The sequence below is a fragment of the Fusarium sambucinum genome, chromosome I, assembly GCF_050947815.1.
Source record: "Fusarium sambucinum isolate potato_lamoka chromosome I, whole genome shotgun sequence".
In the NCBI taxonomy this organism is placed as follows: Eukaryota; Fungi; Ascomycota; class Sordariomycetes; order Hypocreales; family Nectriaceae; genus Fusarium; species Fusarium sambucinum.
Window position 1 is genome coordinate 10,062,084 of NC_139294.1, and position 27,826 is coordinate 10,089,909.

Sequence of the window (27,826 nt, forward strand, 5' to 3'; positions counted from 1 at the left end):
GATTTGTTGTTTTGGGGGTATTGGGAAGTATACAAAGGCTTCAACATCACAAAGCCAGGGAGCAAATGGGAGGGTTTACACGGAGCGCTCTTGATCTAGACACGGAGTTGTTGGCGTAGTATTGGACCAACTTAGATGATGATAAAGAAATGATTTTATTGAACGATTAACCAAAACAAACGCCCAACTTCCCCAAGTGTGACATGGCGGAACCACCCTATGCAAAACGAAAAGAAACCTAAACGCCAGTCAAGTATACATAGCTGTGGTGAAGTGTTCTAGCAGCAAGACAATGTGCATGTTATATCTCGATCGTATCTATTCGGCGTACTTGGTGACAAACTTCTCGCTACCATCTTGGTTCCTTGGGAACCTCGCGCTTGTGCTGGTGCCTGGTGTTGTCACATGCAAGTCATCAAGTTCGCTTTCATCGAAAGCGGCAGACTCGAGATCGCCCGGCTGCGACTTTGCTCGGTGTCCAGTAGAGCGCCGGGAAAGATCGTGGCCAGCGAGAACAGAGTACGCAGCACCCTTGCGACGTTCGCGCCAGATCCAGTATCCCCAGGCGATGGCGCCAATGACGACAATGACCAAAACAATCTCACCAGACTTGTAATAAGCTGCCCACTTGGCTTCATCCAGTTGCTTCTGATGTTCTTGTTCAGCAGCATTCTGAGTGCTGTTCTTGGCACTGCCAACAGTGGTTTTGGGCCCCTTTTCGCCATCAATGAGGCTATCAGCAGGATCACCACCAACACTGCTGATATCCACACCCATGAAGCGGTCCAACATATCCCGGCTTCGGCGCGGGAGGTCAAAAGGAACCATGTGTGAAGAGTTGTAGACCAGAACGTAGGTTAGGTTTCGGGCCTCTTGCCAGAAACCAGCCGTCTCACCCTCGAAATCCCAATCACGGCGGGGAGCCCAATTGCCGGGTGTGACCTCAAAGCCCTTTCCACCATTCCATTCCATCTTGTTAATCATGTTTTCGGTTCCAATGTGGTTGCAGATGAGATCCTCAGCTCCAGAAAAGAGCATGATGGGAACTTCCTTGAGAAGATTGGGCAGGAGCTCGACGGAGGGCTTCGAATTCTTTGCATTGAAGGCGCCTCCAACAGCACCATTGCACTCAGTCCATCCGACAGATTTCTTAATAGTATCGACGTGAAGAGCGCTAGTCACCTCGGGCTTCCTCAAGTAGGGGGTCAAGTGCACCAGATCCGGGGGCCAGTTCATGCCACAGCTGGGGTAGGAGTCCTTGAGTCGTACGTCGTACATGTTGACGCATGCGTCGTCGCCGTCACCCTTCTTGGTCAACTTGAGCATGTTGGATAGGATGCCTTCGCACTCTCCATAATCTACATGACCAGCGTCCGAGGCCATCATCTTTTCGCAGCTGCGCAGATCGGCTTGGAGTTTCTTGTGGTTGTCGGAGTTTTTCTCGATGAGGCCCTTCTCAATGCCGTATGTGATGTAAGCGGGATACTGCTCTGCTGGAGAAATCCAGCCATTGCCGATCAACAGTCCTTTCAGGTTCCATGCGGTTTTGGGGTCCTTCTTGTTCCGGTCGAGGATAGCCCTGGCAATGTAAGGGATGTGCTGTCCAGCATAGGACTCGCCTGCGATGTAGATCTAGATTATATCAGCAAGTTGATGTTCACACGGAGTCAATTTCTACTCACGTCATCGGTGTCGTATTGAGGAAAGAGGGCAAACCACTTCTCGAGGAAGATGACGAACTGGTCGGCCATCTCCTTAAGTTCATGAATATAACTGTTGGTATCAACGGAGCTGAAACCCGTGCCGACGGGGTTGTCGACGAAAAGAAGGTTGGCGAATTCGTTCCAGGAGCCATTGTTGTATACCAAGTTGTCCTGATTCTTAAGTCGATAAGGACCGATTTCCATCATGGAACCATCTTCGGAACTGCAGCCTGGTCCACCGTTGATCCAAATCACGGTTCGCTGTTTATCGGCAATGTGCTGGTTCTCGAAATGCCAGAAGAATAAATTTCCATGCGATTCAGGGGTGACTTCGATATGGCTGATGCGAACAGACGCGTCAGCAGATAGCACAGGGAGAAAACGCAGTGACTTACCCAGCATGCATGTTGACCTTGGGCCCATCAGCGGGCAGGCCGGGAAGGTTGCGAACATAATAATCGGCGGCGGCAGCTTTTGTTGAGGTTGCTGGATTCACGGCAGCGACCAGAGTCGGTGCAAGGGTTAAGGAGAGTAGAGCGGCCCATCGTCTCAGAGACGGGATCATCGATATGAGAGCCATGATGTATAGAGTTGCGGACGAAAGACGCCGCGGGCGATGGTGGAGGAAACAGAAGAAGCAAAATATCCTGTTGCCTACCAATAAATAAAAACAGGAAAGAATTTCAGGAAACGGATGCCCTGCCTGGCGACGAAGACATGAGCAAGCAGAGTTGCGACTGGAATGGACGGTCTTGAAAGATAAAGGGACAGTTGCAGGAGAGATGAGGTGGCCTTGGGACTTGGGACCTGGGACCCCGGGTTCTAGTGGGGGCCATGCTGTAGCTTCCGCTGTAGTATTAGTGGCGGTAGAGCTTTGATGCTGGTCGCAGTTGCCCACCTATCCGGGCTTGGCGGTGCGCCCTGGTTGCGGTTCGCTGCTATCCTTCCGCAAGAAGCAGTCTCAGGGGTCCGTATCCACTAACAGCAGCCTCCAATTTTGGGTTCCATGTTTCTCGGAGTTGATGAACCCGAGCATTTGAGAAGGTTTCGAACCGAGTATCACGTATACGTACCTCAAACATGGAAATGCATATGTTGTTGTTTCGTTGTTTGTTATTCGGTACATCAATTGAGATATGATTAAATGTTTTTGTTGGCTGTATTGAAGTTAATGTGGCGCTGTGAAAGGCACTATTGGGTTGTCAATAGGAACGGCTTCTTTACAGGTACCTATGTTTACACAAAACCATGCATTACTCACGGCTATTACCAAAGAATTCAATGTTTACTTCCTCTGGTTATCTTCAATTAATCAATGTTTCCAGTGTGAATCACTTATCATAGTCTTGAATTACACATTCAATCCATATTGCATAACTGCTGAAGCGGGACACACAAGAAACTGTGCCTCTGGGCACTGACGATGACTAGATTCCTGAGGTTCCATGCTTCAAGCTATCGATTGGAATTTTCAAAACCCTCTCTTACCAGCCAATCAACGCCATCACACTCTTTTGTAGAGCCTCACATAGACAACCAAAAGAGAACTTGGTCTCTCTCAATAACTATCAAAGAAAGAAATCGATACTTTGATATTCACCACCAGAATTTGCCTAGTCCGCTCGCCGCATTGATACAAACTCAACGTTGCCCCTCATTGCAGAACAAAGAAAAATGGCAGCTCCCGGCAAGACTTTTATTGTCGAGCATCTCGACCCTGAACTAGGCCCTTGGTCAGAGCTTGAGTATCTCGCCATTGCTCGTGAGACTCAGGATACCAATGGCTCTTTCATCCTTTCCAGTTTGCCTCCTACTTTCAAGGTCCCAGCAGACCTCGCCAGCAACCCCGCCTTCACTGCTGAGCAGCGTGGCGTTGAGGAGCTTTATGCTGCCAACAAGTCCAAGGTTTGCCTGCTTGATCCATCTGCCACTAAGGACCTTTCCCCTGAGGATGGTGACACCTTTGATGCCTTTTTGTTTGGTGGAATCCTCGGTATGTTCTGAAGCCGGACTCAGAAAGCAACGGAGAGAGCTGTTGCTAACATTTCATGTTCAATTGACAGGCGATGATCCCCCACGAGGTATGTGTTTCTTACAACACAGCACTTACTCATGCCAACTAACCGGAAACTCTAGACCGTACTTCAGAGCTCCGAAAGAAAGGCTTTGAGGGTCGTAGACTTGGCCCCAAGCAAATGACGACAGATACTGCTGTTCGAGTTACCCGTATCGTTGTTCAAGACAAGGGTTTGTTATACTCATGCTTACCCCTGCAACTCACAAGCTCACCATATATCAGTGCCTGTTGACCAGGTCCCTTACCTGGACTTCCCCGAGCTCAAGTTCAATGAGCACGAGAGCACCGAGATGCCCTTCCGCTATGTCAAGGGTGAAGATGGCAAGCCTATTATGCCCAAGGTTTGTGAACTCGAATGGTTGGACAACGTTGCCGATCATAAGCTAATACTCTGACTTCTGTAGGGCATGGTTGAGCTGATCCAGAAGGATTCCGATAAGGCAGTGAATGACCTTTTCTAAGTACAAAAATAGTCTGGTGAATATATCGTCAAGTCAGAAGAAACTTGGCTTTCTGTTGATATACAAGCCTTGCTTGTCACATGCCAACCCATATGGAGTGGTGAATCATGAGTGAAGCCCCGACAATGGGCAATAAACCCAGCGATTTACTTTCTGCGTGATGAAAAATGCGATCATCATAAAATCGTTTAGTTGATTCACGAGTCGCTTGGACATTATCATGTATTCTCATACACACAACGTCTTATGTCTCTAGATTCTAGTTTAGCGCCATACATCTTTCAAAGACGTCTGCTACCAAATATCATAAGTCAGCAGGGCTGGAGAATATCCGAAAGGTCTGATATTTGTTATCCTTACACAATATTCTGACATTCTCAGACCTTAAAATCCACCCTAGGTACATCAAAGTAAATATCGAGAACATATACTTAGGTACTTGATGATATAAGACTAAACAAACAATTAAATTCTCCCGTTCAAGTTACTAAGATGAATCAAGATATATTTTATCACTAAATCCGCTTGAAATTGTCCCAAAGCATCTGACGGTTCTGAGGCATGATGAAATGCAGATAGGACAGAGATGCAACAAACGAGGGTTTTCCACAACAGCAGCCAATCGATTGGCCTGTACACTAACACAGCATCAAGCCAAATCGTGAACAACCCTACTTCACGTTCTCATGATAGATCGTGAGTAGAGAAATTTTATGATGATTTCATATCTTATAAGGTCCAGGTCGATGCTCGGCCGAAGGATTCCCCAATGGCCTCGATGCTACTCCCAAGGCACATCACGCGCATCAGATCCTCTGCGCATTCTCTTCTGCGGCTCGGATGAGTTTAGCTGCGCTTCTCTGAAAGCTGTCCATGAAGAGCATAGCCAAAACAAGGGATTGATCGAGTCGCTAGAGGTTATGGCTCTGCCGCCAAAACGTTCAGGAAGAGGGTTTTCGTCTCTGAAACAAGGCAAGTCAAAGGATTGACAAAGTTTAATGACATAAGACTCATGATACAATATAGTGCCTTGTAGTTTACTAGCAGAAGAGTTGGGATTGAAAATACACCAGCAAGCAACGTTCAAAGGGTGGGATGTAAGCCTTAACCCTCGTGGACAGAGTTACGAATTAGTTACTAAACCCTTCTAGCTACCTGAAGGAACAAATCTAGTAATTGCTGTGTCGTTTGGACTTTTTGTACCGCCAAGAATACTGGGATCAGCCAAGTATGGTGGTCTTAATGTGCATCCTTCTCTCCTCCCCGAGTAAGTCTTGTGTCATGCTCACCAAGCCGAGAACCTAACACTGGCAGCCTCCGTGGCCCTGCTCCGATTCACCATGCGATACTAAGGGGAGACGGTCATGTCGGTGTTTCATTACAAACACTCGACGACAAGTCCTTTGATCACGGAACCGTGCTATCCCAAACTCCGCGCCCTGGAATACCAGTGCCACCAGACTACACAGTTCAAGAGCTCACAGATCTCCTTGCTCCAGTCGGAGCCCAGATGCTGGTACAGGGCCTACGAGATGGCGTATACGTACCGCCACACCAGAATAGAGGATGGAAAGGCGAGGAGCTTGACCAAGGGCAGCTCATTCATGCGCCAAAGATTAGCAAAGCCGATGGGCATATCGGGTGGTCCAGCTGGACGGCGGATGACATCGTGCGAGCGATAAGAGTCCTAGGGTCCGTTTGGACAGAAGCCGTCAGTAGGAAGGGAGAGAAGAAGCGCCTGATTTTCCAAGACGCCAAGACCGTGTCCCCTGACAATGTCAAGATCGATGATACCACAGTTCGCTTTGTAGGTCATGGGCCAGATTCATTCAACGCTCTCGTGTCAGACCAAGGTGACGGTAGCTATGTTATTAGGACTTCAGACGATAAAATGATGCGGGTGAAGAAGATCAAAGTAGAGGGAAAGTCGGAGCGACCAGCTAACGTGGCACTGAAGCCCTACATCGAAGTTTAAGAATAAAATATCTAGATTTATACATGAATACGTGGTTCATTTGCATTTCTGTTAGATTCGAGCGACATATCATGGTCTCAAAAAGAAAACGATGGCGTGGTTCATTAAGTTCATTTTCATATATTACAACATGAAATCACTCCTGGGGTATCATTCAAGTCCATCCTCTATCTGAGTACGTCAAGTCTCAACATCTCATGCAAGTCTTGTACGAATCCATTCTGCCCATTTGCACAGGTCCTCCATGTGTTCCAGCACCTTACCCAGGTCCGCTCGTGTAAGTTCCTTACCCTGTCTCTTTTCATCTTCGACACGAGGAAGAACGTTTTCTTCAGCAATCTCGACAACTCCATCCTCCAGGATCTTCAGAGAGATATTGGCGATCGAGTTCTTGAAGGGAAAGACAACTTGTAGATGAGGCATTGGATGAACCCATAGAGTGACGTCGAATTTCAGCTCCGGGGAGGAGGGAGATACATTACTGTCAGAAACAGAGGCTGATTTCATAAAGTCTGCCAGCTCGTCCCGGGTAGTGACGTTAGACTTGGGTGGATGTACCGCGGCATTCCCTGGCTTAGGTAGCGGCCCAACCTCTTTTGTCTCCGACCCAAAGCTGTTCTCAAGCAAAGTTGAAAGGAAAGCATACTGTCGAAGAAGTGGGAGCATATAAATAAGCTGTTGAGGATGAGAGAAGGGGATCTCAGTAACCCTATGCGAGTATACCTGCTTATAAATATACAGTGTGTTGCGATGGGGTTTGACAGCCAATTTCTGATCTTTGTCGTAGATACGGACGTCGCGTTTACGGGAGATTGCGCGGAGCTCACTAGGGTCCTGACTGCTGCCTGGAGGTATGGGAAAGAGCAGACTGTCAAAGGTTGGCAAGTATCCATAAAGTTGCGGTGCCTTGATGTTGATAATGTTGTATAAGTGCGACCAATCGTTGTGAGACATAATGATTGGCGGGTCAAACGTAGCAGTGAACATGACTTGCGGTACCCTTGCTGTGGAGAGGTCAGGCTGAAGCACTTCCATTCCTGCATTCTTGTTCTCTTCTGTGGATGGGAGCACAACGTTGCCGGGCTGTTGCCAATCCAAATTGGGCCGCTTGGGATCCATTGAGGGTTCTGCCTTTACAATTTCCTTGGAAATCCAGTCCTCGGAGACTCGCACAGGCATCACCTCGTCCACTATCGGAGCACATCCGATAAGGAGCGACCAGACTTGTTCTTGAGATGCGGTGAACAAAGCCATCTGCTCACTTGTTGGCTCGATGTGACGAAGAACCTTCCAATATTGCAGTGCTAGTCCCACTCTATCTTTTGAGTGCATGACGGGGTAGCCGTGTCGTGCGCACATTGCTGCTGTGGATAAGGCGCTGTTGGACTTGTTGCTCATTCCTGGCTCTTCGCGAAGCTTAGCCACATCCCACTGATGAAGTTTTTCCAGGCTCGCATATATGCCCGTTATTGCTTCATGGCAATCGAGCCCGGGAATTATACTGAGCTTATCCAGAACAGCTAAACGCTCAAGGTTGACCGCGAACTCATCGAGGGTTTTCGTCAATGGGCTCTGATTCGGAAGCAGTTGCAAGTCCTTTAGAAGAATTTCACTTGCTCGGCTGACGTGCTTCGTAACCGATGCAGCAGATTCTGGAAATGCAAGAGAAATATTTTCGACAATATTGTTGTCCAGAATGATGTCCAGCTGAATAGCCGAACCTGCTATAACGAGAGTTCTTTGTTTTCGGCCGTCAGGTGCTGTGGTGTCTTCTGAGAGGCAGTCGAGCCCTATGCGCTGGGCCAGACGTTCCAGACCAGCCTCGCTTACGAGTCCCTTCTTTTTCTTGGTCGAGTTAGTAGAGCAAAAGAGCATAAAGAATAGGACACGCATACATTCAAGGTTGCGATAATCGCCTCCAACCGCTTGAGCTTGTCGTCCTCGTTTACGAGAGATGGCAACCCACTCAGATTTCCAACATCGACATTGTTCAGGTTCACGTCGAGACCGCCTGTAATTCCAAGAGCACCCATAGCAGCAGCCGTGGAAGGGCTATCGAAGTTCAGGGGGACATTAGACATGTGCGCCATGAGTGATGATGCGGCAGGCGACTTCTTGAACTGCTGAGGCGAAGATCTCGGCCCTCGAGGGGAGAAAGCAGCGTGGGCGGGGTTTGAGAAAGGTGTCGATACGGGAGGAGTTGCGGCGGCGAGTTGCGAGGGAGTGCGGCCTTGTTGTGAAGCGTGCTTCACAGCTGTTGGTGTCGCCATTGTGAAGATACTAGGGCCCTCTTTGTGAGGGCTCGAATTGCGCGATGTTTGCTAAAGGAATGGCAGGAATGGATTGAAGAAGAAGATGCGTTTTATATGAGTAATTTATACTGGAAACTATCAGTGAAGCACTTCCGATGAAGAAGTTGAAGGTTGGAGGTTGGAAAGTCAAACATGGAGTAGCTCTACTTGCACAGCTCGGCCCCACCAAAGCCGACAGTGGAGGACCCCTGGTCCATCATCTCAGGCAGGGCCTTATCGTTAGTACCTACTAAGTTAGAACTCAACCTAGGATTTGGGCGGAGCCTTTCTTCAACACTGAATTTCCATCTCACAGTGATGGCTTCCTCTGGAAATCTTTCCCGAACAGTAGCTCGTGCTGCTGCTCAAGTGTCAGAGCCTTCAATTCGTACTTCTGCAACAAGATCCAATAGATATGAGCTCCAAGAGCGATCTCTATATCTTTGGGTTTGGCCCGCACCCGTCAACTCTACAGAGAGACGCTCAATTTTAAAGGCACTTCAACAACATGGGCCTGTCGAGTATTTTAAATGGTTACCAGTATGACTATTCCGAGTTGTTGTTTACATATGGGACAAAACGGCTGACCACATTGTTCTGCAGGGCCAGGGTTCTAGTAAAGTCTTGGGTTCCATCTACATATCTTTGATGAAAAAGAGCCAAGATGCTGCCAAAGCTATTTCTTCCAGCCCAATCAGTATTACGGTTCCCAAGTCTAGCACAGAGACAACATCTGTTGTCAAAATAAATGGTCGCAAAGCAGAGTTCCAGAAGCAAGACTCTTCAAAAACAGGGAGTTCCGAATTTGTCGTCGAAATTTCCGAGACTCTCACATATAGACATGAACAAAGCGCAAAAAACTCACCTTTGACCAGGCCGTGGCCTGAGTTTGTTGTAAAGTCTCCAACGCTCGCATCTAAAACTCTACAGCACTCTCTCCCAGACAGCATCGCGGCCGTTGGCTTGAGGCACTGGGATGTGGACTTGGGAGTGCAAGAAGTGGCAGACAACAAACGATTTGAAAGAGAGCAAATGCGCAATTGGCTCCCAAGCAAGATAGCAGATCTTCCTCCGAAAGCGAAAGCAGGACACGGTCAAAACGAAACAACACCCATGGATGGTTCACTAGGGGCTTCGACACAGACTTTGCCGGGGATTTCCATTGGCAGCTTGGTAGAAAAGACGGCAGAGGGGTCAACAAAGGTTTCTGCTAAAGAGATCGCAGAGACTTCAACGGAGACATCCGCAGAGATCTCGGTAGAGGAATCAACAGCGTCGTCGACACAGGACTCCACAGAGGTTACAACAGAAAATTCGACGCAGAGTGTGGCAGAGAAGTCACCTGAGGGTCAAAGAGACGACAATCAATAGTCTTGGGCCTTCAGCAGCATCTGAACACTCAGAGAATGAGCCACGTAATACCACTTGTGAGAGCCAAGACTTTGAGATATCAACATCGGGCCCATGGCTTAGGCGGCACTTGCGCAACACGTTACTAGTGTTCCCACCATTAACTCAGCCATGTTGAGATAATCGCTTTTTTTTGGGAACACAACGCAGATCATGGCCGTTTTGTTACAGAATGCAGCGCAAAACGAGAATGGGAATAGCCACACTTACACATCTTTCCTGCTCTAAATATTATCCAGTACGTGGTGAAATAAGCAAGGTTTAACTAACAAAGATGGTTCGTGTTGGAATGGACCAGAGATTCCAGGCAGCTTCCGAGGAACCGTTAGTCTTGGTGTACTACTTGCTCTTCAAGTTTTTTGAATTATTCAATTCAATCGCCAAGATGGAAAGTGACGTTGGCAACGGAAAACGGGAGAGCTTCCTACATACGTACACGCAGTAAAAAACGATGGAACAAGGATCCCAAGTCTGGTTTGGTGTGGTTTCACCTGGTCCGAAATGCAGGGTCATGATCGAGAGAGGGACAAGACCCCCAAAACAAGAAATTTGGAGCGGCCCACAACTTGGCATGATGAGCCACGATTTGACCAAAGCCACTTGACTCTACGTCACTTAAACTAGGTTCTGGAATCGGCATCTTGCGAAGAGGAAGCTATACCGCGAATTAGCAGGGCTTGGCTCTGATCATGGCGGATTTCGGCACACACGACCGCTGGAACAAGGCTTGGTGATGACGTCTCACGTAACAGTCACTACAACTTGCTGCAGTTATGCTGTGTTGGTTGAAGGTTCCTGGCATGGCATCATGACCCGAAACGAGGGTGTTCTCACACAACCTGTATAGCTATAATATCTAGGCCTTCCTCCTCAGTTTGTCGTTTGGAATTTTCGTATCAGAACAACAAATATACCCATTTAGCTAGTGATATCAAGAGATTATTGACCTGAGCGCAAGCTATCCCACACCGTTATCACTACCACCTCTCACTTATACCACCACACCACTTCAAAATGGGTTTCGGAAGATTCATCCACTATATTGGCGCCTTCTTTCTTTTGGCAGCAACAGTGATGCTCGTCGTCGTGAGCATCACAGCCCCTGTGGTCGACCACATTGCTCTTCTCAAGGTCCGATATGGAGGAGATGGCGTCAATTATGGTACATTTGGTTATTGTCAAATGCGAAGCGCCGGCAGGTAAATATTTCACCATCCAAATAAACATGTTCGCCAACTAACAAAGTCATAGTAATAGTTGCTCAAAGGCTCGCATCGGCTATGACCCTACCGACGCTTTCAACGGCCTCGATCTGTCCGAGATTGGCTCTGGCACTGCAAAGGCCTTGACCTATGTCATGGTTCTACACCCCATCGGTGCTGGACTTTGCTTCATTTCTTTCCTTTTGGCTCTTGGCGCTGGTATCTTTGGCTCGCTCATGTCGACTCTCATTTCCATCGCCGCCTTCCTTGTCACCATCATCGCTTTGGCTTGTGACTTTGCTGGCCTCTCCATCATCCGACGACGAATCAACCGCGACACCTCTGCCACTGCTAGCTGGTCTGTCGGTATCTGGCTTGTCCTTGCCGCTGCCATTCTCTGCCTCATTGGCACAATTGCCGTCTTCATCACCTGCTGCTCTGGCCGTCGCCGTAAGAGCCGTGAGCAAAAGAAGATGGCCGCTTACAGCACTTCTCCCACTCGTTACTAAACAACCTGCTCCCATCGGCAGTAACGCTGATTACACCACCAAATATTTCACTTTTCATCAAAAAGAGATGGACTAATTACAATGTTTGGAACACATCAATACCCCAAAGTTTTCATTAACTGGAATACGAGATCACGAATTGTCTATTTAGACGGAGTCTTTATAGAGACGATACCAGCGTGGCGCTTGTCACATTGACAGTTTACTTTTGTTATTTATTTAAACTTAATACATATACCTCAAACATTACTCGACATCACCTTTATCGTGACACAAGTGACATGTCTGACATGTAACTAATCAACCAGACGGGAGATATTAACACCGTCCCACAAAGGCATAATAAACGTCTCAAGCCGAGAGCTCTTCAGTGCCATGTTGTTGAACTCTCGAATAGCCAAGATGCTTTCCGCCTGATCTCCCGGAAGCTCATCGTCACCGAGTGCCTTGTCATCAGCAACCAAGCCTCGACGCAGAACATTATCCGAGACAATGAGCGCTCCTGGGCGAAGAAGCCTATTGGAACTACCGGGCTTCGATTGTTCGAGAAGTTGTTTCAGGTATCCAGGATAGCCAGTCTTGTCCGCGTCTATAAAGGCAAGGTCATAAGGCTCAGAGGGGTTGAGCTTGGGGAGACTGACCAAACACATTAGCATCGGTCGTATGAAACATGTTCTTGGAGAAACTTACGTTTCAGAAGCAGAACCAACAATGATCTCTATGTTCTTGACGCCGTTTGCCTCAAAGACTTTCTTGGACAATTCAGCATACTCAGGCTCAAATTCCAACCCAGTAACAAGCCCGTCAGGGCCGACAGCATCAGCCCAGACAAGGGCGGAGAATCCAACATAGACACCAATTTCAAGGACTTAGTATGTGTTAGTTATCGTCCTCTTGTCCACTCAGACGAATTGAGATGTAGTCTTAATGGCTTACCTCTCTTGGCACCAGTGGACTTGACCAGAAATGTATTGTACTGAGATTGGAACACAGAACTCATATAGTTTGAGTCATCACGGTTAGCAGAGATGTCTGCATGATAATCGGTGATATACTTGGGCAACGCTGTTGAGTGTTGTTCCGCATAGTTTGTCACCGTCTGGCCCAATTGGGGCGAAGTGTAAAGAGGAACGCTATTGTCCTTCATTTTGAAAGTGTATATGAGTGATTATCTGATTGATAACGAGAGAAAACATGGCCAAGAGTCTTTATATACACAAATGTGTTGTTGATCTCGCCATGTTCCCCTCTTGGGCCCACCAATAGAGCGATCGCATACGGTACGTCCGGCAACGCCCTCGGATTTAAGATACATTAGTACTTATAACAAAAGTCCGCTGAAGCCAGATCGACCTTCAAAGATCAGGTCGGCGATATTCACCGTGTATCCGATGCTTATTCCGAAGAATTTACCACTTTGTAGTGACCTTTTGTCATTATTCACATGAGTAACGAATGAGTGTACATATCAAGTAAAACTAAACGAGTGGACAATCAATTGAAGAACTGTACAGCTGTCTACATACACAATCCAAGATAGTGAGAACGGCCATCCTCCAACGATCTTATGACAACAAAAGAACAGAAAAAGAAAGACAAGACAGACCAACATCCTCCTCTCTACCGAACCATTATGTCTTGTCTCAGCATTCAACTTCCCTCACAAGTCTGAGGTTGGAGCTCAAAGGAGCATAACACCAACAATACCGACAACAATAGTGCCGGCAATGGAGACTGTGTTTAAGTTGGCTCCGGACTTGGAGACAGTCAAGGGGACTCGGGGAGCTTCCTCAAAGTCATTGCCCTTGGGCGAAACCTGCTCAGGGTTCACAGGAACGGGAGCAGGGACGGGAACTGGCTTGATATCCTCCGGCTTGGGCTGAGGAGCTGGGGCTGGGACAGGCTCAACCTTAGGGTAATGAGGTTGAGGAGCGGGAGCGGGAGCGGGAGCAGGGCAGCCCTTGATCTTGTCGCAAATGTCTTCCTTCTTGGGCTCAACATAGATCTTCTTGGGGTGCTCCTCCTTCTGGTACTTGACCCTGTCACAAATAGTCTCCTCATGCTTGCGCTGTCCATGACCCTTAGTGACCTTTCGGCAGATATCCTCATACTTCTCCTCCTTCTTGGACTTCTCCTCCTTGTTATGCTTGCTTCTGTCACATACAGTTTCTTCGTACTTGTGCTCTCCATGGCCCTTGGTAACCTTGCGGCAGATGTCTTCGTACTTCTCCTCCTTCTTGGGCTCAGTGTAGACCTTGGGATGTTGCTTCTGGTGCTTGACCCTGTCACAAATGGTCTCTTCGTACTTGTGCTCTCCGTGACCCTTGGTGACCTTTCGACAGATATCCTCATACTTCTCCTCCTTCTTGGGCTCAACATAGACCTTGGGATGTTGCTTCTGGTGCTTCACCCTGTCACAAATGGTCTCTTCGTACTTGTGCTCTCCGTGACCCTTGGTGACCTTGCGGCAGATGTCCTCGTACTTCTCCTCCTTCTTAGGCTGCTCCTTGGGCTTCTCGATCGTGGGAGCTTCAGGAGCCTTGGTCTCCTTGGGGACGATGACAGTTACACCATTGTGTGTGTAGGTCTTGGCACCATGATACTTGTCATCAGTCTTCTCAGGAGCATACTTGGTGGTCTTGGTCTCAACCACCTCGCCCTCGTGGTTCTTACAGTGCCAGCAGCCGGGTTGAGCCCAGTCATCACCACACTTGTTGCAGGGCTTGTGATCACACTTATCACCGTAGCATCCGGGCTTGACCACGGGCTCATGGATCTTGGTGTAGGTATGATGCTTCGTGATAGGTTCGTGAACATAATCATACTTCTTACCATCAACAATGATGGGTTTCTTGTAGTCGTACACATCATAGTGATCGCCATGGTGCTTGTGGTGTCCTGTGATAGTAGGCTTGTAGTGATCATAGGTCTTGTGTGTTTTGGGGTCAGCGTTATAGTCGTGATGTTCCTTGTTGTACCCATGGTCGTAATGCTTGTTCTTGTCGTGCTCGTGCTCGTACTCCTTCTTCTTCTCCTTGACCTCGGGTTCCTCCTTCTCCACCACCGCCTCCTCTTCTTTCTTCAACTTTTCCTTCAGGAGTTTGAGCTTCTCGTAGTCTGCCTCGGATTGCTTCTTCTCTTCCTCATTCTTCTCATCATCCCAATCAAGGAGGGAACCGACGTCCTGAAAGTTTTGATCATGGTTCTGACCATGCTTGCCAACATCGGTCTCAGCCTCGCTCTGCCAGGAGAAGCGGTTGGCCTGGGCAAGACCGTTGACAATGGCCATGACGGCCAAGACGTTGCGCTTCATGATGAATGACTGAAAGATAATGTTGTGTACAAAATGATTGACTTGATGCAGATGAAGAACTATGTCTGAACTTTATTGCAAGTCAGAAGAAGCTGAAAAGAAAGTCTTAAGCACAGACAAACACCTGGTGAACGCGGTTGATTTATACTTGCGGCTTTGCATTCTTGATGGCTGATGGGAAAGAATCGATTACGTTGCTCGCTCACATGCAAATCTTGCCCTCAGTTGAGGCAATAGGAGACACCGATTGCCTCAGAGACATGACGCCAACTCATCATAAATTCTTTTACATTATGATATCGCATGATTAAACGACTTGATAATGAGACGATGGCACAGTTAGACTTCGGAGGCGACCTCTCTCCATCTTCATGAATATATCATGCGCATCACCGCCGGACAAAACGCCGGACAAGGTTTGTCAGCACCCATGACAACGGTGCGGGCAGGTCAAGTATTCGCAGGCAATAGGAGAGTGGCTCACATGAGAATGGCAGTGTTGAGGAAACGCTGGTACCTTTAATCCAATTGATGTTTCGATGCTACCGCTGAAAGACCGAGCATTACGTCCGCCAGCTGTGCGACCCACAACGCTCGCTATTAACTTGCACAATCTCAACCCCTTCTTTTATTTTGCAATACCTCCCATTCTCTTTTATGCCGAAAATTGCCTTATCCGAACGCCCCTGATATCAGCGGAGCAAGTCACGCCCGCGGTAGTTATTCCGTCTCTGCTTCTCCAACCATACCTTATTCCTATTCCTCTGGAATGCCTGAGAATAGACCGAAACGCATTCGGTGGCTCTGCGGTAAGTCAGTACTAAGTTCCATGTGAAAACATATTGGTTGCGTAATAAAGAAACGCTTTGGATTCAAGGCGGGACCCAATAGAAACACAGGGGAGTGGTAACGCACAAATGGTAGCTTAGGGATAACGACTCCCAAGACAGCCAGCAAGTTAATAGTAAAGTATGTCAAGTCGTAATGTGTGTAGTGGGTGCTGACAAGGAAAAGGCCGATCGGGACACTGAGAAGGAACTTCTTGGTTGGTGTGTATTGTGCCCCGTTATCAATCTGCTCCCACATGTTGAGGTTGTCGAAAGCGCCACTGTTGAAATCGAAAGGAACACCACGGACATGATGGAACATAATGTAGGAGCCAAACATGTAGGACATGTTGGTAAGGGTCCATGAAGTCTCCTGTGAGACACCAGGGATCGCGTCGAAGATAATTTTGGCAGCGAGAATCAAGACAATGTGGATAGTCCAGGCACCTGTGTGATTGGCAGTTCGGGTCAGCATGCGACTTTTTGAGGGTTGGTTGGTGCAATTTGCACTGCGATAAGAGAAGTGATGTACCTTTGGCATTTGTCCAGTTGGCGTTGAGATTAGGCAGGGCAGCCTGATCACTGATTTGCTCGAGAGTCTCAGGAGGCTCGTGGTAGACTTGGAGGATACTGCTAGATCTCCTCCTTCGAGCTCCAGCAGCTCCTTCTCCTGTGTTTCGCTCGGGCATGTTGAGATAGATGCTACCCCGGCGCGGAGGTTTGTTCGCCGCGTCGTAGGAGACGGTGCGCTGAAGTAGAATTGGGGAAGACAGCTTGGCGGTATTGACGGGGTGAGGATGAAAAATAAGCGTCAGTCGAACGGATGGAAGGGGATGATCGACGGGTTTGAGGCTGAGGCCAACGGACGCTCAGGGTTCGAGCGTTGTTGGTGGATGATAGATAGATAGTATTTCTTTTTGAATTGGGACTAAAAGAAGAGTCGTAGTTGGATGTTTCCCCCTAATGATGTCACGGGATGGCGTCCGGGGGCGAATGCAAGGGCAAAGAGAGTGGCTTTGTTTGTATGTTTGATGCTGTATAATGAGAACAGAAGTTAAGTCAGTCAGACGTGGTAACGGCGCAAGCCAGTATCAGTTAATGAAGATGGGTTTTATGTGATGTAACTGGAAGAGGTATCAAGAAAGGAATCAATGTGGAAGGACTGTACGAGATGAGAGGGGATGGGAAGCCGAACCGGAATATTCAATGTCCCTCGTGAGATGGTGAAGGAGCCACTCTCATGAGAAAGGAGCCGATAGAAGGATGGAACAGCCAATCGACAGAAAGGGACACGCAATGCAACCTGGACAAGCAACGGGGATTAGGCGGAAGATGTGGGGCCTGCTGCTGAAATTAGCGACTATAGCGGGTGAGCTTGCAGCAGTAGTTTGCTGGAAGCATGGTTAGTCCGGGGATTATTCAGGGGACCTTCAAGGGATAGATTGGTAGTGTAGGGTATTTGTTCAGGGGCATTTGACTTTGGTCCGTTCCATATTATTAGGGGACCTGGCCTAAGCAAGCATCAGACTTACCTGACTTTTTATGCCCGGTATTACCAACTATAGAAATATGTGTCTCGTGATGTTTGAAAATGAAGCCAGAACTCGATCTGAGCAGGGATTCACGTGTAGTATTGAGATCCAGAGATGGTAGAAGAGGCCGAGAATTGGCCAGAACGAGGCTAGTTGCAGTCGGGGATTTGCTTGCAATATACGAATGCAACGCCAAGGTCATCCAGAACAATCTTGACGTTTTGCTTTAGCTACACGTGATCGGCAATTGGAACGAACAGCAAACGTTGTATTGCAAGTAATGATGGTTTGCAGTTTTGTCTCGGTTTGAGTCAAACAATAACAACTGATGCCAAAATAATCAATCGTGTTCTGTTGTAAAATGATTGCTGTGATTGGACAAGCAATAAGAAGCGAGATCTGTAAAAAGATTGGGCCGGGATGTCGCAACGAGATTGCTATCCGATATATGTATCTCTGTCCTACCCGAAATGAGAAAGCAAAAGACCCATGACAATCTCAAGATGGCGTGGAATGACATGCCAAAGCTAGACCGACTTATCTTCAGCCACCTTTTACCATTCATTGTCCACGAGTATGAGGACGAAATAGAAAGACAAGACGTCTGATGTAGACCCACGATATCTCGACCAACGCGTGGAATCGACCTGTAAAACGACTGACATGAGATGTTGCTCCGATAGCAGCTGTTGCTGGGATTAGTCAGCAGTAAATCACCACGGGCTAATCTTCGGCTTGTCAACTGACACCTACCAACCTTTTCCCTACAGCGAACTCTCCCTGATTGGCTAGCAGAGGAATTTTCTCCCAAGCCTGGTCTTTGAACTTATCGATATCATCACAGCTTTCATTTCGCGTCTCCTTGATACGAACGAGAAGCATCGTCGCATCTCGCTTCAGCAAAAAAGCTTGACTTTTTACTGTTGAGTATTGAATCAGTCAGAGAACCCTGGATTGCCTTTGTAGCACTATTGAATGCTGCTTTTTTGCTTTTCAATCTCCTGCCTGAATTTTACTCACATGACTTCATAGGTACGTTTGCTCATGTACGTATTTTTTCCCGTCACCTCAAAGAGATCAAGCCAACGCAGGTGAGAGACCTTGACTGGATAAATGCACGTGCTCACCCTAGAAAGCTACTTCTGGTGGACATTGTTGATTGAGATCTCTGACTAGGATACTTAATCACGAACGAGTATTATTGAGATAGCTAAGTGGTTTTGAATCGAAAAACTCCAGATCTTGCTTTGTTGATCAAGAGTAATCGGTATCCAACAAAGAAAATAAGTTACCCTGCGGCTTCATCATCTCGCGTTCCTGAAAACATAAGGAAACTATCATCACTTCTACAAGTTACATCCATTGCCGTTCTCCCAACATGGCAACTGAAGACCCAGGAGACGTCATCTATTTGTCCAGCGACGATGAAGCAGAGGCTGCAACCGTAGCTACAGCGACCAAGAAGAGGTCTCTCGAGGATGCATCCGACGCGAAGGAAGCTTCTTCAGCACCCGAGTCTAAGCGCTCGAGGAAGAATGGTCCCGTCACACGCTCTTCCGCGACCAAAAACTCACAAGATGAAGACCAGAAATCTTCGAATGGCTCATTGAACACTGGTGAATCTTCCGCCGGAGATTCCGCACCTGGAGGTACGGATAATATTCCTGACTTTAAGCATTCGGAATGGAGCTTCAAGTTGCCCGACACTTCCGAGAGCAAAAGCGGCTCCTGGCTCAAAAGATTCAAGGTCTGGGTCAAAGCATTTGTGCAAATGAATTCAGCCATAAGCCACGGTATCGATGTCCATGTAGCTGAGTCTGCTTACGCTTGGTACATTGACCACCTGAGTGGAATGAAGCCGAAGAAGAAAAAGAATGCCAAGCAAGTCGCGAAAGAGTTTGAAAGCACTGGCGAACTTGGTGCTTTCCTCCAAAGTCTCCTACCCAAGGGGCCTGGACCTAATCAGTCAACCCTGGACAGTTGGGTGACAAAGCAACCCAGCAAGGAACCCGTCCGCAAAGGCAAACGCTCTCGCGGTTCTAGTGTAAGCGAGGGAGAGATCGATGAAGACGAGTCTGAGAGCGAAGCTGAGTACGAACCAACACTTAACACAAGTGAAAGAAAGGGAGGAGGGACCAACGAAACCAATGGCGACTCGGCACCTAAAGTTTCAAATCACCAGAGTTGGCCGGTAATCGAGACGCACAGAAAAGTTCCTACCGGAAACGATGCGCTGGAACAACAGCGGAGATACTTCCCATCAGCCAGTAACCCTGCTCAAATGTGTCTTCTCTGCGGCTTGAACACACACTTGGCGCCGAGCTGCCCGACGCTTGTCTGCTCATCATGTGGAAGTCTGGACCACTCGATTGTATGCTGCCCTGAGAAGGAAAGGTGCAGGAAATGTCGTCAGGTTGGCCATCAAGCAAGCGGCTGCACTGAAAAGCTGGCGCTGACCAAAGAGGAAGGACTCGTTTGCGTGTTCTGCAATTCAACATATCATCTTGAGGAGGAGTGCACAGAAGTGTGGCGATCGTTTCACCCAGATGTGTCTACGGTCAGAAAGGTCGCGTTCATTCCTGCGTCGTGTTCTGTGTGTGGAAGTGATGGGCACTTTTCCTCGGATTGCAGGACTCAGCGTACCGAGCTGTCTAACCCTACCTGGTCTGTGAAGAACCGTGACCTATACATCGACCCTAATTGCGGTATGGCAACGATCGAGGAGGCAACAGGAGGAAATACAACCGGCAGATCCGCAAGGGCTCCTGAGCTCAGAATCCGCGGCCACGCTGCGCGGACGACAAACGTACACTACTCTGATAGCGACTCGGAGGTCGAATTCTTAGGGAATAAACGCGTTCAGAAACCAGCCGTCGGACAAATTCGAATGGCCAGCAACATTCAGATGCCAAACACGCAAAACAACCGGCCACGAAGGAACCCCAGACAGAATGGACCAGCCCAGCCTCCCCTCCCTCCTGGACCCCCTCCTCCTGGGCCACCACCATCTATGCGAGGGTTGGGTTCATTCTCGTCACTCCCACGAAAGCCCCCTCCGCGAGACTTTCGAAACGTCCCCCCACCATCTCCCCCTCGAGGCTCGCAGGGACAGGGGAGATCGTACGGCAATAACGCACCTCCGTCTTCTAAGCCAAGAGGGGGTGGGCGTGGCGGCCGAGGTGGACGGGGAGGAGGAGGTCGTGGACGGGGAAGGGGCAGGGGCAAATAGAGAGCTCCTGTTTGGTTAGTACATTAAGAAAGTACACAGCGTTGGTTGGCGCAGGGCTAGAGTTTATGGTGCATTGATATACCCTCGGAGCTGAGTGGCTCTGGGAACTGGTTGGCGCATGAGACCGAGCTGTCTGCCCTGAGTGGGACTCATCCAGACTTGGCGAAAGGGATCGTAGACTTTGATACCCACCACTTGTTGCTATATTCAATTTAGTTGATATGAGCCGTTTGAAACGAAACACAAGGTGACAAGATTGAAATATTGTGGACGATGGAGTCAAGTGTCTTTGAGACATGGGTGACTCTTGTAATGAGTGACGATTTCGCCTGTACCAGGGCTCGAGGTAGCTCGAATGGACGAATGAGTCGTAGAGAAGGTCCATATCTATTGGCCTAAGTTAGACGCACACTCCTGCACAAAGACTTGCTTGCAAGGGTCACGCGTGGATTGAGACAAACTATACAACGGTTGCTGGGCACATATGTCAGATTTGCTACGACTCTAGAGTTAGACTATGAACCAACATCTTTCCCCTCACGCAATATTTACGACATAATGGAAGGCAAATAATCTTATTGGTATCTCTCGACAGAGAAGGCGAGATTTACAAGATGAAAACGACCAGTTGACAATGAGTGACATTTATGAGTATGTAGTAGATAAGTGACAAGGGGTCTTGGTGTGACAAAGTCTCGCGACAATGCAGCGTGACATCCGAGAAAGAACCAAAACGCATTAACAACCAGTGCCTTATACTCTAGCGTGAGCACGGATGGATCCATCGCCACGAGTTTGGACGCGGCAGAAGCGTCTTGCAGCCATAGAGTCATAGATGTAAAGGGCCGGATGAGAACGAGCTAACTACCTAGGTTATGTTGCGTTGTAGGGGTGGGGAAATAAGAAGCTTAATAGGGATGCATGTTTTAGGGTTGAGGCTTTTACATCCTCTTGATTATGACAGGACCTTTTTCAGAGCAAGGTCGTACCAACAGGGATATGATGGGTTGGATGGACGGTTGGCATTGAATGGCAGAGACTAGTATAGTTTGTGACTCTTCGCAACGTCCAGTTGGCAAGTGGAACGTGGATGAGCCTGTTGAAAGAGTCCAAGTTTCAATGAGGGACGTTTGATAACCTATAGACATTGCTTATACTGACGAAGTCGAGTACAACAATATTAGACTCTCATAGAGTGTAGTATTCTTTCCGTCCCGTCCCGTTTAACTCTGACTCTTAGTTGTCGTTGACTAACACAAAGGTTTAGAAGTTGGAATATAGTAAGACACAGCCTATCACAGCGCGACAAGTGCCGTTGAAACAACGCGTCTGCCGCGTTGTTGGACACAACAATGATTGGATAGAAACTATATGCATGTTTCCTGGGCGCGGGACCATGGATGGAGAAGCGCTATCGATAGACATCTGGTGGAAGAGGTACTTGAAGAGTACCTGAGAAGGAGATCCGGGAGGCCTGAGCCGAATGGGTCAAGAAGGTTCGATACATGTGGCGAGGCTGGAAATAGAAAGCATCTGCACTAAAAGAGTTTGCAGTCGGCCTCTTGCGGGAGTGGTTGTAGATCTTGAGGCCATTCAAGTACCAGTCAAGTACACCGCCACGATGCCCCTCGCGGCAGATCTGCATTGACAAGGATATATAAACCAAGACAACCAATCAAGATACGAGCGCAACGCGTCTTTGGTCTTTCTTCCAACGCGCACAAAAAGTCTCCACGATCTTAGTTAGACAAGACAGGGTCTTTGAAACTCTGAGTCACTGACAGCCAGTCGTTGTTAGTCGAGGGTGACCATCTCGCGATAGCACCTGCAGCCGACCTACCTTAGGGTCAGGAGTTAGAAAGAGGTACAGCATGAGAAGAAATGGGGTGGGGGAAGGGGGGAAAAAAGTGAATTTTCACTTTTCTCAGTCTGATTTATTACTGAATTAGACAAAAGAGCGAGGCTGATCTTGGAGACTATAGTCAAAGTAGATATATCTCGACCGCCCGGGCCTGGCGCTCGTGGCTTGTCTCAAACCCTTTGTCTTTCTTGATACTACCCATAATTGAACAATCTATCTGAATACCACATTGACTTACATCAACTACTTGACTTTGTATCAGACATATCATACACATCTCAAAACAAGCATCAAACACTCAGAGGCCAAAGCCCTCCCCGACATGAGATTACAATGGCATCCTCAACAGAACAACTCTTTCTTGCCATCTTAAGAAGCGATCATATCAAAGACTCTCTCTTCCCTCACCTCTCAACGACAGACCTCTGCAACATTCGCCAGTCCTCATCAGCTTGCTGTAATCTTCTCACCAAGCGTCTCTTCACTCGCATCCATGTCTCCTTCTCCGCCTCAACCTTTACCAAGTCAGCACGAGTTGCTGCTCTCGCTCGTATTGGACACCACATCGAGCATCTCACTTTCTACTTCCCTCACTCAGATGCTACTTTTCTTCCTCCTCTGGTCCACCCCGTCTCTGGTAACGAGATATGTTTTCTATACACTCCTCACACGAGCATGGGCTCTGTGCTTTCACGACCCAAGTACGCCAACGCTGAACTCGGAGATATCCTTACCCAGCAGTACCCCCCTCTATTTCATGCTGCCACCAATGTCCCTAGCTTTATCAATGCCATGCGCCACTTGACCAAAATGCGTCATCTCACAATCAGATGTCCTGGGCAAGACCCCAGAGAGAGATATCGTCGTGATATTGTCGACTATGCTCTGATCAGCTTGCGTATCTCTCTTGAGCGTGCTCCCCTAGACAAACTTCACAAGCTATCACTCTCCCAATTACATCCCGCTGCCTTTAACTATCTCCGTCATGTCAATGGCTTCGGAACGGTCCCCTCGGCTGGACGTCGATGGCGACAGATCAACAAGCTCTCCGTCTCAGTGGACGCCTGGGACTTTTACGGCACATCGCCTGGCCGTGACCATCTCAAAGTCATGGATGAGTATATTCGCGCCTTCGCCCCCAATCTTGAAAAGTTCGCCTTTACATGGCTTGGCCGTAAGGGCCCTTGCCCAGTTGCCCTGGCTGCTGATCCTATCTTTGCACCACCCCGTGCCTCGAGGAAACTCTTCCACGAGGTCACCTCCCCCATGTCTCCCCTGCCTGAGACACCTGGAAAGGGTGCTATTTATTTCCCTAAGCTGCGATACCTTCAAGTTCGCAACGCTACTATGAACGCGCCCCAGCTCAGCAACTTGATCAACTCCCATCGCCCAACGGTCAAGGAATTTGACTTTGAGAGCGTTGCTCTCACTGATAATGGAAACTGGGACGACGTTCTTGCTCCTATCGACACTGACGATTCGTGGTCCCGGAGCAACAGCATGGCCGCTCAGTCAGATTACAGTCTGGTCACAAGCCCCAGTTCTGAGCATCTCCCCAGTCCAAGTGCTGCTGTCACTGCCGCTAGTCGCGAGCTCTTGGATTTCGACCTTGGTGGCTTCCCCTTTGATGACATTGAGAATGAAATCCTTGACGATTTTCAACCTCACGACGTTCTCATCAACGACGATGTCTTTGCCCCTGTAGATGAATCAGATGCGGGCTTTAGTACAAAACTGCGAAAAAAGCGCTCTCGCCGTCGCAGAAGAAAGCATCGTAGCAGCGATCATAATACCCCAGAAACCCCATCTCCCTCACCCAAGTCCTCTCTACGCTCTCTATCGCGCCGCCATAAATCCAAACGCCAACCTTCAGTGGAAGAAGAGAATCTCCGCCCCTGTACTCCCGTTCCCAACATCACTGCACCCCTCCTAATCAATGATCCTCAACCTGTCCTCCTCCAACCCACTACCTACGACCCAACCGCAAGGAGGAGTAACAGTCGGGATCCTAACGAGGGCATATCTCCTGTCCAGCGTAACATAGAACAAGAAGAGGCGCACCGTCTTCTCGCCGAGGACGCCGCCGCAAGAGTGAGCGCACTACAAAAAGCCAAAGCAGCTGTCCTGTCCAAGTTGAGCCGCGAATTCTGCCAAAGCAAGAAGCCTCGTGTTGGTGAGGCGAACGCGTGCCGGTTCCTGGCAGGCCGGGATCTCGGCACAGCCTTTGGACCTAATATGGTCATGGAGGACCGAAGAGCGCTGGAGAGTCGGAGCGTGCTTGTTCCTCTGATGTTCAGCCGCTCATGAGAACAACGATGTACGATGGGATGAGAAATGTATGAAAATCAAGAGGCTCTTGGAGAGAGTGCTACTACGACTTTGTAATGAGATATGATATCATGTCCTTTGTTCTTCATGTATTTACTAGCAACGTTCCTTCACGGAAATATCAATGTAATATTACGACCCCTAACAAAGCTATTCATTCTTAGTGATTATGTACTTTCCTTCTTGATCGTCTCCATTGCTTTGACATATTCCGATACTTCTTTCAATCCCGTGAGCGTCAAGTCCCGTCTTCGTCCTTCAATGATGACAGTGGGGACCGAGTCGATATCCATGCCGATACTTCTGATGTCCTCTTTTGTTTTCCTCTCACCCTTTGTTTTGTCCCCAACCAAGTCATTTGCCTCCTTCTCATCTAGGCCAGCTTCAACACATGCCTCGACCAACATATCATCTTCACCAGGATGTCTCCCTTCAGCAAAGTACAATCTGAACAATGCATCCACAAGCTTGTTGGTTACTTCTGCCCCATGCGTCTCCTGGACTTGCTGAATGATCCGGTGAGCCGGGAATGAATTACCAGTTGGTCCTGCGAAGGTGATTGGGATCTTCAGCGGCTTTGCAAGCGAGGTCATGTGTTCCTCGAAAAGCTTCTGTGCCTCTTCGTTGTCATTGTGCTTCTCGTGAAGAGCATGCGCGGCGCGGTCTGGGATGGTTTCAGGACGGCTGGGACTGGGCTGGTAGGATGAGAATTGGAGATCAAATGAGATTAAGGATGACGAGGGAGATGAGCGGAACTGAGCAAGGGCCTCATCAAGTCTGAGATGTCAGTTTAAGCATCAGTTCGTTAGAGTAGAGTTGGCCAATGATATGTACCTCTTCTTTCCCAGGTATGTCCTAAGATGAGATCAGCGACAAGTCATTCTATCAGTGCATATCAAGAGTTCATACCAAGGACATATGGTGTCCATTACCAAGGTGATCTGCGATTCGTACATGTTGATTTTCTCGTCTTGTGTATGAAAAAGAAAGTTCTATTATTCAAAACACCACTGGCATTAATATATATTAATGCGGGGAAGTCAAGGCTCCGCATCGGACCCCAGGAGCGATAGAGTGGCAGTTTGGCGACCGAATGTTCAAAAAAGTCTCATGCCAGGAATCACATCACGAGTATATACATTTTTACATCAGATTTTAAAGAGCGTTGAAACTGGGGGTATCTCAAAACGTGAATTATATCTCGCTGTACTTAATCAAACGTCATCTTGGAACCCGTGTGCTTCACCACCGCACCCGTCAATCTAGCAACAGCAATATCCTCAGACTCCTTGAGAGGCTTTGTTGTGCCCTCACCAACGCCCTTGTTTTCGCCAGCTCTGTTGTCACCCCGGTCGTTTCTGCGTGGTGGAGGACGGCCTCGTGGGTTGCTATCATTGTCGGCTGCGTTTCTGTCCTTGCCGAATCGCTTCTTGTATCGCGCTTGGTCGTCCTCGGCCAGCTCGATCTTGAGCTCACGGCCCATCAATCGGTTCACCCACCACTTGCGCGTCTTGAATTGCTTTTGTTGGGACTTGTCCTTCTCTTCATCGTCCTTGAAATCCTCTTCTGTCTCAATCTCTTCCTTGATCTTGACAAAGCCCTTGACAGCCCACGCCGCAGCCTCGGGGTCCTTGAACTTGACCCAGCCAAAGCCCTTGCACTTTCCGGTGTCCTCAAACGTGGCAACCTTGACCCATTCGATCTCGCCACATTTTTCAAAGTTTCTGGACAGGTCCTCATCGGTTGTCTTGAAACCCATGTTGCCTACAAAGATCTTGCGGCTGGCATTTTCGTCCTGCTTCTGCTCTGTGGCGGTCTTGCCGTCGGCCGCATCCTCAGTGGCCTCAGCCTCCTTCTTGGGTCGACCCTCGAAGGATGTCGCATCCTTGATGAGAAGTTTTCGGCCGCCGAGGTCACTCTCAGTGAGCGAAATAGCAGAGACCTTGGGTCCAATGTCTGAGAAATCGACGTAGGCGAATCCCTTGTTTGTGGGTTTGGCGCTCTTGTCTCGGCCGGGCTCCTTGTTGGTTGGTAGCTTGATGCGAGTGATCATCTCGTCGGTAATGACACCTCCAGAGTTATCCACGAGCCATTTGCGCATCTCGACAGGCGTGATGTAGAAAGGCAGGTTACCAATCCAGACACTGTGCTCCGACCGGGTCTTCTTGTCCTTGCCCTCCTCTTTCTTCTCGTCGTCGCTGCCTTGTTTCGCGGGCAATGCCTTGCCCTTCTTGAGCGCACGCTTTGCGCGCTTGGATGGGGGCTCGGGGGCGTCTACGTTGACTTCGATTTCCTCAAGCTCGATCTTGCGCTTGGACGAGGACGCGGGCTCAGACTCTGCCATGTCGACATCTTCTGCTTCTGCTTCTGTGGTTTCAGTTTCGACCTTTTCGACCTTGACGACCTTCTCAGGCTTCTCAGCCTTTGATTCTGATCGGGAAGACTTGGACTTCTTCTCCTTCTTTTCTTTTGTCGCCATTTTGTGTTGTGTTGATGGATCGTGATTTGGTGGACGATCTAGAACTCAACTCAGATCAGATACATCCCAAGTTGCCAGAAATTTTCTGCGACTTTGGTTGCGATAAGCGATAAGAGACTCGGAGAAGTGGGTCGTCGTCGGCCGAAGCTGGACCCTGCAGATACTTCCGATAGTGGGTCTTTTGGACGCCGACTTGGTGAGTTGTCGGCCGTGTTGAGGAGCCCAGCCTCCCGGAATCTCGGAGAAGTTTAGAGATCATGATGACGGTGAAATCGTGAGTCATCAGTTGGAGGTGTGTTGTAACTTTTGATGGATATTACGTGTCATCTTGTTCACATATTGTTACAAAAGATTTATACTGGTATTTCCTTGGCGCTGACATTATGCAACGAACAACAGTAAGACGTTTTATCGCTACTAGTTTTACAAACATAGAGACGGAAGTTAATTTATATTCCCATGCGCATATTCAAAGTCTAATAAGTTCTTGACATAGTATTGGGGGTATTATGGTGTCCGTGCAACATCGGAGAGTAATTCCCTTATTTTCGAGTTTCACATTAATCGGCAATACCCCAATGTCCATGGCTATATACAAAGAGAAGAAAGACTCAATTCTAGTCGAATTA

General features: G+C 48.4%; 13 protein-coding genes across 13 annotated transcripts; 6 read left to right on the plus strand and 7 right to left on the minus strand.

Moving 5' to 3' along the window:
• Positions 1-318: 318 nt before the first annotated feature.
• On the minus strand, positions 319-2,283 carry FSST1_005972 (serine-type carboxypeptidase kexA; the record flags this gene model as incomplete). The annotated part of the gene is made up of 3 exons (XM_083232296.1): positions 319-1,632; positions 1,683-2,043; positions 2,099-2,283. The coding sequence occupies 3 exons, from the start codon at positions 2,281-2,283 to the stop codon at positions 319-321; spliced, it is 1,860 nt and encodes a 619-aa protein (XP_083089402.1).
• A 1,094-nt stretch (positions 2,284-3,377) lies between these two features.
• FSST1_005973 (protein-arginine N-methyltransferase SFM1) lies at positions 3,378-4,241 on the plus strand (the record flags this gene model as incomplete). Its single annotated transcript, XM_083232297.1, has 5 exons — positions 3,378-3,696; positions 3,767-3,784; positions 3,840-3,950; positions 4,003-4,121; positions 4,185-4,241. 5 exons carry the CDS (start codon positions 3,378-3,380, stop codon positions 4,239-4,241), a joined length of 624 nt encoding a protein of 207 aa, XP_083089403.1.
• A 716-nt stretch (positions 4,242-4,957) lies between these two features.
• On the plus strand, positions 4,958-6,216 carry FSST1_005974 (methionyl-tRNA formyltransferase; the record flags this gene model as incomplete). Its single annotated transcript, XM_083232299.1, has 4 exons — positions 4,958-5,213; positions 5,268-5,338; positions 5,393-5,508; positions 5,556-6,216. The coding sequence occupies 4 exons, from the start codon at positions 4,958-4,960 to the stop codon at positions 6,214-6,216; spliced, it is 1,104 nt and encodes a 367-aa protein (XP_083089404.1).
• A 195-nt stretch (positions 6,217-6,411) lies between these two features.
• Positions 6,412-8,486, minus strand: FSST1_005975 (mediator of RNA polymerase II transcription subunit 1-domain-containing protein; the record flags this gene model as incomplete). Its single annotated transcript, XM_083232300.1, has 2 exons — positions 6,412-8,061; positions 8,112-8,486. The coding sequence occupies 2 exons, from the start codon at positions 8,484-8,486 to the stop codon at positions 6,412-6,414; spliced, it is 2,025 nt and encodes a 674-aa protein (XP_083089405.1).
• A 339-nt stretch (positions 8,487-8,825) lies between these two features.
• FSST1_005976 (uncharacterized protein) lies at positions 8,826-9,878 on the plus strand (the record flags this gene model as incomplete). The annotated part of the gene is made up of 2 exons (XM_083232301.1): positions 8,826-9,047; positions 9,111-9,878. 2 exons carry the CDS (start codon positions 8,826-8,828, stop codon positions 9,876-9,878), a joined length of 990 nt encoding a protein of 329 aa, XP_083089406.1.
• A 1,053-nt stretch (positions 9,879-10,931) lies between these two features.
• FSST1_005977 (actin cortical patch SUR7/pH-response regulator pali) lies at positions 10,932-11,628 on the plus strand (the record flags this gene model as incomplete). The annotated part of the gene is made up of 2 exons (XM_083232302.1): positions 10,932-11,116; positions 11,169-11,628. The coding sequence occupies 2 exons, from the start codon at positions 10,932-10,934 to the stop codon at positions 11,626-11,628; spliced, it is 645 nt and encodes a 214-aa protein (XP_083089407.1).
• A 296-nt stretch (positions 11,629-11,924) lies between these two features.
• On the minus strand, positions 11,925-12,775 carry FSST1_005978 (S-adenosyl-L-methionine-dependent methyltransferase; the record flags this gene model as incomplete). Its single annotated transcript, XM_083232303.1, has 3 exons — positions 11,925-12,264; positions 12,319-12,496; positions 12,565-12,775. The coding sequence occupies 3 exons, from the start codon at positions 12,773-12,775 to the stop codon at positions 11,925-11,927; spliced, it is 729 nt and encodes a 242-aa protein (XP_083089408.1).
• Positions 12,776-13,309: 534 nt separating this feature from the next.
• Positions 13,310-14,941, minus strand: FSST1_005979 (uncharacterized protein; the record flags this gene model as incomplete). Its single annotated transcript, XM_083232304.1, has 1 exon — positions 13,310-14,941. One exon carries the CDS (start codon positions 14,939-14,941, stop codon positions 13,310-13,312), a length of 1,632 nt encoding a protein of 543 aa, XP_083089409.1.
• Positions 14,942-15,697: 756 nt separating this feature from the next.
• Positions 15,698-16,457, minus strand: FSST1_005980 (ORMDL family-domain-containing protein; the record flags this gene model as incomplete). The annotated part of the gene is made up of 3 exons (XM_083232305.1): positions 15,698-15,745; positions 15,857-16,215; positions 16,301-16,457. 3 exons carry the CDS (start codon positions 16,455-16,457, stop codon positions 15,698-15,700), a joined length of 564 nt encoding a protein of 187 aa, XP_083089410.1.
• A 2,221-nt stretch (positions 16,458-18,678) lies between these two features.
• Positions 18,679-20,529, plus strand: FSST1_005981 (TRAMP complex RNA-binding subunit; the record flags this gene model as incomplete). Its single annotated transcript, XM_083232306.1, has 1 exon — positions 18,679-20,529. The coding sequence occupies one exon, from the start codon at positions 18,679-18,681 to the stop codon at positions 20,527-20,529; it is 1,851 nt and encodes a 616-aa protein (XP_083089411.1).
• A 2,194-nt stretch (positions 20,530-22,723) lies between these two features.
• On the plus strand, positions 22,724-24,697 carry FSST1_005982 (uncharacterized protein; the record flags this gene model as incomplete). The annotated part of the gene is made up of 1 exon (XM_083232307.1): positions 22,724-24,697. The coding sequence occupies one exon, from the start codon at positions 22,724-22,726 to the stop codon at positions 24,695-24,697; it is 1,974 nt and encodes a 657-aa protein (XP_083089412.1).
• Positions 24,698-24,885: 188 nt separating this feature from the next.
• Positions 24,886-25,674, minus strand: FSST1_005983 (uncharacterized protein; the record flags this gene model as incomplete). The annotated part of the gene is made up of 3 exons (XM_083232308.1): positions 24,886-25,495; positions 25,553-25,573; positions 25,628-25,674. The coding sequence occupies 3 exons, from the start codon at positions 25,672-25,674 to the stop codon at positions 24,886-24,888; spliced, it is 678 nt and encodes a 225-aa protein (XP_083089413.1).
• Positions 25,675-25,928: 254 nt separating this feature from the next.
• On the minus strand, positions 25,929-27,197 carry FSST1_005984 (uncharacterized protein; the record flags this gene model as incomplete). The annotated part of the gene is made up of 1 exon (XM_083232310.1): positions 25,929-27,197. One exon carries the CDS (start codon positions 27,195-27,197, stop codon positions 25,929-25,931), a length of 1,269 nt encoding a protein of 422 aa, XP_083089414.1.
• Positions 27,198-27,826: the final 629 nt, after the last annotated feature.